We start from the raw sequence: 9,323 nt of genomic DNA on the forward strand, positions 1-9,323 counted from the left end.
GCCTGGGACAGATGACGGAGGAGGGATACGATATTGGAATGAAGAATGAATTTCTAAGGATGTATGATGAAGTTGGCTGCTTAATAATGAAGGTACAAAGGTCAAAAAATAGACTTTATAAGATAAAACTCACACCTGGGAAACCCACATGCTTAGCTATAAGTATAAGTGATGACTCATGGTTGTGGCATGCACGTATGGGCCACACATATTTTAAGATGCTGGAAGAGATGACACGGAAGCAGATGGTGACAGGGATGCCTCTCGTATCTCATCCAGCACATGTGTGTGAAGGATGTATGTTAGCTAAGCAACCTAGACAGAGTTTTCCAAAAGCGGCCCAATGGAGAGCTAAGGAACCGCTTCAACTGTTACACGCAGACCTCTGTGGACCCATCACACCTGCAACAAAGGGTGGCAATGAGTACTTTCTGCTAATTGTTGATGATTATTCCCGATACATGTGGGTGTACCTGCTCAAATCCAAAGACGAAGCTTTTAGCATGTTCAAGAAATTCAAGTTACAGGTGGAAAAAGTAAGCGAGTGTAAAATCAAGATGTTGAGAACCGACCGGGGGGGTGAGTTCAACTCCACTCAATTCTTGAATTTTTGTGAAGAAGCTGGCATACGACGTCAACTGACGACTCCACACACGCCCCAGCAAAATGGCGTTGTGGAACGACGCAATCGAACGATCTTAGAGATGACAAGGTCCTTGCTCAAAGCCATGATGGTACCGGATCAATTTTGGGGAGAAGCTGTGAGTCACTCGGTGTACCTACTGAACCGAACTGGAACAAAAGCCCTCAAGGATGTGACTCCTTACGAGGCTTGGAAGGGTGCGAAACCCTCGGTTGCACACCTTAAAGTGTTTGGGTGTGTGGGTTTTGTCAAGAGATTACGGGGCGTATCCAAATTAAGTGACCGGAGTGAAACCATGGTTTATTTGGGGGTGGAAGAAGGAACAAAAGGGTATCGGCTGTACAATCCCAGGAAGCGTCGAATTGTAATTGCAAGGGATGTGGTGTTTGAAGAGTCCAAAGCATGGGCCTGGAATGAAGAAATAATTAATGAACCACTTACCACACCCTATTGGACTAACGTTTTGGTCCAAGAAGCAACCCAATTACAACCAGCCCAAGAACTACAACCATCAGACCATATGAATACAAGCCCCTCGACACCGACTAACAATCACGCACGCTCTCCTGATTTCGGATCAAGCAACACGCCTGTTGATGAGACGCTGATTTCAGCCTCACCTGGAGATGGGTCACGAGCAGCATCCTTGAACCAATACTCTAGAGATTACGATGATATTGAGTCGGCAGCTTCGTTCGATAATACCCCAACAAAAGGGTTTCGCTCAATCAACGAGATTTATCAGAATACAGAGAGGATGGAGGAAGACGAGGTGCAAAGGCTGTATGAGCGAAATCAAGAACTGCTGTTGATCGATGATGAACCCACAACATTTGAAGAAGCATCAGTTAAAAGTAATTGGAAGCTAGCTATGGAGGCGGAACTAAAATCGATCGAGAAAAACAATACCTGGGTTTTGACCAAATTGCCACCAAACCGAAAGGCAATTGGGTTAAAATGGGTATTTAAATTGAAAAGAGATGCAGCAGGAAACGTGATCAAGCACAAGGCCCGATTAGTCGCAAAGGGGTATGTTCAAGAAAAAGGCGTCGACTTTGAAGATGCTTTCGCACCAGTGGCTCGTTTGGAAACCATACGACTAATCCTGGCATTAGCGACAAAAGAAAACTGGCTTGTACATCACTTAGATGTCAAGTCAGCTTTTCTACACGGTGACCTCAAGGAGGAGGTGTATGTCTCTCAGCCAACTGGGTTCTCGATCAAAGGAAAGGAGAATCTGGTCTATCGTCTCAGAAAGGCATTGTACGGATTAAGACAGGCTCCAAGAGCCTGGAATATGAAGTTGGATCAGTCACTCAAAGGACTAGGATTCACCAGATGTGCTCAAGAACAAGCAATTTATAAGGTACACAAATCCAATTTAATCCTCATTGTAGGAGTATATGTGGATGACCTTATAGTTACTGGCTCAAGTGAGAAAGGAATTCTAGAATTCAAGAAAAGAATGAAGCAATTGTTTGACATGAGTGACTTGGGACTTCTATCCTATTACCTGGGAATAGAAGTACATCAAGGGAAGAATGGCATTATGCTTTCACAGCAGGGGTATGCAAGGAAGATTCTAAAACTGGCAAGAATGGAAGAGTGCAACAGCTCACAATATCCAATGGAAGCCAAGTTGAAGCTGACCAAGGATGAACAGGGGAACCTGTAAATGCAACAAACTACAGGAAGTTGGTTGGCAGCCTAAGATATCTAGTACATACAAGACCTGATCTGAATTTCAGCATTGGTGTTGTGAGCAGGTGACAGCCATAAAGCATATCCTAAGATATGTGAAAGGAACAATAGAGTATGGTCTAATGTATCGCAGAGGAGGTGATGGTATGTTAGTAGGGTACAGTGACAGCAGCTACAGTGATGATCGGGAAGATAGAAGAGGAACCACAGGTGTGGCATATTATTTCTCGGGAAATCTGATAACATGGGCCTCACAAAAGCAACAAACTGTTGCTCTAAGCTCGTGTGAGGCGGAGTACATGGCTGCAACTGCAGCTGCTTGTCAGGGTTTATGGTTGAGAAATTTGTTGAGTGACCTTGTTGGAAGAAAAGCTCAAAAGGTGAAGCTACTTGTGGACAATCAATCTGCTATTGCTCTTATAAAGAATCCAGTTCACCATGGGAGGAGTAAACATATAGATACCAAATACCATTTTATTCGTATGTGTGTTGAAAGGGAACAGATTAATGTGGAGCATGTAAGTGGGGACCAACAAAGAGCTGATGTATTGACAAAAGCAATGACACGGATCAAATTTGCTGAGATGAGAAAGCTGATAGGTGTTGAGTACCTGAAGAAGAAGGTCAACATTGAGGGGGAGAATGTTAGTCAATGTTGACTAGGTATTTTAGGAGAATAAAAAGGCACGTTGAGTTGTTGAAGAACGTTGCTGTGTTTTCTGATTTTTCTGTTATTTTTTAGCCTATTTAAGTATCTTAGTTTAGCTTCATTTGAGTATGCAATCTCTGTAACAGCTTTCAGTCACTTTAATAAAGCATTAAGCATTCGACTACTTTTCATTCCTCTTTTACCCCTGTTACTAAATTAGCCCTGCCCACCAACATCTAATGTCTATCGAATATTAGGTGTTAACTTGTAATGCCTTAATAAATGTTGTTTATGTTTGTTGGAAAATAGTTTATTTGGTTTTTTCCCATAGTTTTAACATACTGAAAATATGTTGCTTTTGTGTGGCTCAAATGGTGACTTATAATAACAGCTCAAATAAGCTGTTTCCATGTACTGGAAATTACATTGCTATTTATTTATTAAATTTTTATTGAAATAGGTAGGTTAATTTCTGACATAACCTGTGGCTGCTAAGCTTGGAAAACACATGTACACGTTCAGTGCAGATAAAGCTTGAAGGTTAGCTTGCCTTGTCCAAATCATGTGAGACCAAATATGTCCAAATCATATGAACAAAAAATAACAATTTAAAGAAACATAATTTGGAAAAGTAGGTTTTAAGGGTGTTAATTTTTTAAATAAACTTAAAAAAAACATATTTTCAGTCCGATTTTAATTTCAGGTTGTTGGTACAAGTGATCTATGTTATTTATGTGGGTTGTACAAGTAATTTGTGTAAAAAATAAATTGTTCATTTGATGATTAACTATAAAACCAACTCTTTTTGTTGTCTAAATTTTTTGCTATATATATACTTTAGATTAAGATATCCTTAAAATAATATGACGATTAACAAATCAGTGCTCATATACGAAATCTAATACCGCTTTGGGATTTTGTCACATTTGTGCTTCATTGGATTGTCGAATCACAAAGTATCGCATAGAGAAATTACTCAAGATATAATTGTGATGCAAAACATGATTTGTTGTTTTCATAATCGGGGAATATATATGGTACACACGATTAATGTTTTTCATTGCTTAGGTGAGTTTTGTCTTTTTATTGTATTCCTTCCAACTAAACATGCCCCGTATGGCCATATATATGTGTAATTTCTTATGTTAGACAACCAATAAAAAGGGTTGCTATTCTCGTAAAAAAATAGATGTCGTATTTTCGATGATAATTCGTTGCCTAAATTGAAAGAAATCAGAAGTTGGTTTGTTTTTTTCAGTATAAAAAAGTAAATTCCGTAAATAAAAAATTAGACAAAAGTATGTTGTTATTTTATAACAATGTAAATTGAGTAACTAAGGATAGCTAGACCTGCAAGTTTTTTGTCTGAGAGGACTGTATATGTAGAACACACAAAAGTGCAGGGACAATATTTATGATTCAGTCTTCTCCAATTAAAAAAAACAGTTTTTGCCTTTTTGGTAATAGAAACGACGATTAATTGGGAAGATCAAAATTCAAAAGAAACAGCCAAAGTCATGATATTCATAGTTGAAACTTGAAAATGGCGACCTCCGCTTCAGAGTCGTCTTCGGCAACGACGGAATTTCGAAATTGGCTTGAGATGCCTGACGAACTGATGAGAATTATATTTCGAAGATTGGAAGCTGTAGAAATACTCAACAGCGCAATGAAAGTATGTACATCTTGGCAGAGGATTTGCAAGGATCCAGCGATGTGGAAGGTGATTGTTATGCACAAATCATTTGATAATTGGGATAAAAATTACGATCACAAGACCATGACTAAGCAGGCAGTCGATCTCAGCTGTGGGGAATTAATCGATATCAGTATCAAGGGGTTTTGCACCGATGATCTCCTTCATCACATAGTTCTATGGTAGCTTTCTTCCCCTTCCCATTGCTATTCAATACGTTATTTTGTCTTGTGTTATTTATTGTATAGACAATTGATTTTGTTTCTTGTCGTCTACTATTTGGATTTTGGATCATAACATAATTGAACACACATATGAGACAGAACGTGATTTTCTTGTCAAAGGTGGGACAGACATTTGATCTTGAACTCTTGGCTAGCTACAAAAGACATAAATGCCCTCCTAATCATCATTATCAAAAATAGCTCTACAAAGCTTATTGAGTCCCATCCTGTCCAATCCCCCAAATATCGAACATAATGTGTAAAGGGGTATGATTGACTTTCTTAGTATTTAATATGTTGTTTTATGAATATCTGGTTTGAGTAGTTTTAATTAATTACTGAAATTCTGTTTCTTTTCTGTGGCTCCAGCTCAAGTAAGCTGAACCGTGTTTGCCTTTGGAACTGCTATCATATGACGGGCAGTGGGTTCATTCGGGCAGTCAAAGGGGCACCACAATTGGAGAACCTTCGTCTTTTTAACACCCCAATAAATGCAAAAGACATAGAAGCTATTGGACGGAATTGCCCTCAACTCAAGTCATTTATGATGGCCAAACGGTTCACCAATGGGTCCGGAGGGTTATTCTTAAAATGTGATGATCATGCCCTTGCTATTGCAAATAACATGCCTGAGTTACGCCATTTAGTACTGATTGATGGTGAGATGACAAATGATGGACTCGAGGCCATTCTTATTGGTTGCCCTCAACTTCTATCCCTAGATGTTACTATGTCTCAAATCCTTGATCTTAATGGTAATTTAGGAAAACTTTGCATGGAAAGGATCAAAGATTTTAAGCACCACTTAATATAAAAATGCTGGTATGATTTGTTAAAACACCAATATACCTCTGTTATATGTATGTATATGTGTGTGCCTACACGTGGTGTGAATTACACAAAGGTCATGTATGTGCAAAATATATGGCATGAGAAATTATTTTTGTATGACAAGACTCCTATATGGCGTTTTCTTATTATTATTTTCTTAATTAGATGATCTTTTTTAACATGGTAATATTATAACTTTAGGTGATAAATGTGGATTATTTATGCTAACAAGTCCCTATGTATGTTTACCTTATGGAAACTGGAAATAGGAGGTTTTGTTTTTTTATTTTTTTCATTTCTTCCTATCCTTTGTGTGATCAATAAAAAACAAAATGTGTGGTTGTTGAATGTAACATCCATAAAAATCATGCAAAATTTAAACTTATTAAAACATCTCAAAATCAATGATTATTACAAAACTTGTTTTCAAAATAGTATAATGTCAGAGTATCTCAGAATCAAATCATAAAACCATGAAATATGAGGAGTTGTATGATCACGCCTTCGCCTTCCCGTGATCATCAGAAGTACCTGAAACAATAATCGATAAATGTAAGCTCGAAGGCTTAGTAAGTTAATCCCAAAATACCAACGCCATACAGCTATAATCATATCATATAAACGAATACAACATGCATAATGAGCCATCAGTCTGACTGGACCGCCTCACAGGCCATCAGTCTATCTGGACCGCTCTCCGACGGCTCGTTTGGACCGCCTCTCAGGGCCTTCAGGCTATCCGGACCGCTCGCCGGGCCTTCGGCTTGACTATATGCCCTTTTGGGTCTGTAGTCTATCCGGTCGGCCCTAGGTATCTTGGCCTACAACATAAAGCAGGACTTGCCTCAACCCAATCCCCCAATCCAACTAACATGTGCACATAAATATCATACGCTAGTTAGCATGTACAGATAATCATACGGGTCTAACAGATTACTAACATGGCAAGCATCATATAACCACGATACAGATATAACCGATCACTAACATAACAACCATCCTATAACCAGGATACCGATCTAACAGATCACTAACATAGCATAATCCTATAAACTAGGATATCGACCTACCAGGTCACTAAGCATATCACCATCCTAACTATCACGATGTAAATCGATAAGCATATCATGCAATAAACTCGGATACAAATCTGATAAGGGTCGGCATTGGTGCCTTAGACCCTGTTGATATAGTGAAGAGAACTCACCTCACTAGTAGCTCAAAGTGATAAAGTCAAACTCCACCAAATGCAGCCCCAAGTCCAACACCTACATCCACCGATGATTCATTTCCATAAATTCCCAAATTACCAAAATACCCCCAGAAGTCAAATTGGTCAAGCCTTGGTCATAGTTAAAGTCAACGGTCAAAGTCAACAGTCCAGGTTGACCCAACTCGTCGAGTGCAGCTAGCAACTCGTCGAGTTCCTTGAGAACTCAGAAAGTCATAAAACCCTAACCGACTCGCCGAGTTTCCAACCAACTCGTCGAGTCCATGCGTGTCCAGAAGTCGGGGAAAACCCTAACTGACACGTCGAGTCCTCTTACTGACTCGCCAAGTTCATGCAGAGTCAAATACATACAACCTTCATCCGACTCGCCGAGTCGGCTAAGCGGCTTGTCGAGTTCATGCAGTCCATTACTTACACAGATGTTTTTAAGCCACCCCAAAGCTCCATATTGCAGATCCAACCTCCTAGGGCATGGTTTCCACGTAAAGTTGCAAACTTTATGTACATGCATGGTCCTAAATGCCAAAACTAGACTAAGGGAAAGGTTAACTCAAAGGGAAAGGCCCAAGCTTGCCAAATCTCACAACTTTATAGCTATAAGGACCAAGGGGAGTCCAGATCTGAAGTTATAACTTCAGATCTTGCCCCAATACTCGAAATGACTCCCAAATGTGCTAAAGATAGCCCTAAACCCAAATATAAAGAGATTTAGCTAAAGATAAGCCAAGGTAACTACTTGTTACCTTTAAAATGATGCCAAGATGAAGTAGAGTCAGTTCCACGAGCTCCTTTCTGCTCCAAGCTTCTTATACTTCACACCTTCTTCACACAAAACACCAAAATCACTCTTTAAACCTCACAAACACTCAAGAACAAGGTAATATCGATTAGGGTTTCTCTTAGCCGCCAAGGGGGTGGTAAAGGATTGGAAGAAGGGACATAAGGTCCTTTAAATAGGGTCCAAACCCTAAAAATTAGGGTTTCATCTCCCAGCTCCTACTCGTCGAGTCCGGGTCCTCCAACTCGTCGAGTAGATCCAATAATCCCCACGGGCTAACCCGCCTCTACAGGACGTGTTGGGGGCAACCAAATCGTCGAGTAGGTCCATAAATATGTCATATAATGCTTAAAACTTGTACTTGGGAGTCGGGGTGTTACATTGAACAAATTCCAAATTTTCTTTTGTTGGTGTTACATGTTTATTAGAAAACCGTAGAGTTCAAGTGGAACTCTTATACCTCAATCGAAAACTCAAAAGTAAACCTTAACTATGATGGATTTTTTTTCAAAAAAATATTTAATTTATTAACTCATAAATATATGTCAATTGTTTTGTTTATTCATTAGTTATAATATACGCTTCCTCCTTTATGATTATAATAAAGTTTAAGAGTTTACATTATTTTTTAAAACAGATCATAGCGTTATTGGGATGCGAAGTGGAATGACTTTAATCTAGGATGTTTATTAACATGATTTTTGTAATATATTGATATAAATGCTAGATCAATAAAATCAAAACATAGTATTTTTATAATTTTTATAATAAATCTTTACATATAAGTTAGAAAACAAAGTAAAATTAAACAAAACAGTCAAATTAAAGAGCAATTCTGTCGTTTTACATGTATTCCAATTTATTTTCTGCGAACTAAACAAAATCTGATTGATTTGGCCTGGGTATGCTTTTAGTTAATTCCCTTTACCAACTAAATCAACCCATCAACTTCGTTAAATATCGATGTCAATGTTTTTTCAAATGCGTATGAATTCATATAAATACATATATTATAGTATTTTTTTTTCTCTTTTCTTTTTTTTAGGACATTTTTTTCTTGTTTTTATAAAGTCCACATACTTGAAAAAATTAATCCTTTTAATTAGCGTTGGGAGTTAATTCATTTACTTAAACCACCGCATGCGACCGAAGAGAACCATTCCATTACGATACAAACAACTTGTTTGGTTGTCATCATGGAATCGAATGACACATTACAGATGGAATGTAATTCCATCATATTTAATATTTTTCATTCTTAGGTGACCCTATTTTTTTTTCATTCATTGGCCGTTCTATTAAATATGTCAAACCAAACATGACCAATATGTGTAACTTCTTCTATTAGACAACCAATAAAATCATTGCTATTCTCGTAAAAAAGTCAGATGCCATATTTTCGATAATTTTTGGCCTAAAATGAAAGAAATCAAAAGTTGATTGTTTTTTTCAGTATAAAAAAGTAACTTCCATAAAACAAAAGTAGGACAAAAGTAGGTTACTATTTTATAACAATGTAAATTAGGTATTAAGTAATTAAGGATAAGCCTGTTGCAATTTTTGTATCTGT

General features: G+C 38.0%; 1 protein-coding gene across 1 annotated transcript; it reads left to right on the forward strand.

The window, feature by feature from the left end:
* Positions 1–4,466: 4,466 nt before the first annotated feature.
* Positions 4,467–5,861, forward strand: LOC145125849 (putative F-box/LRR-repeat protein 23). Its single transcript, XM_079061249.1, has 2 exons — positions 4,467–4,871; positions 5,283–5,861. Exons 1-2 carry the CDS (start codon positions 4,537–4,539, stop codon positions 5,725–5,727), a joined length of 780 nt encoding a protein of 259 aa, XP_078917375.1. The 5' UTR covers positions 4,467–4,536; the 3' UTR covers positions 5,728–5,861.
* Positions 5,862–9,323: the final 3,462 nt, after the last annotated feature.

The sequence above is a fragment of the Lactuca virosa genome, chromosome 7, assembly GCF_052849685.1.
Source record: "Lactuca virosa cultivar CGN04683 chromosome 7, Lactuca_virosa_CGN04683_v6, whole genome shotgun sequence".
Lineage (NCBI taxonomy): Eukaryota > Viridiplantae > Streptophyta > Magnoliopsida > Asterales > Asteraceae > Lactuca > Lactuca virosa.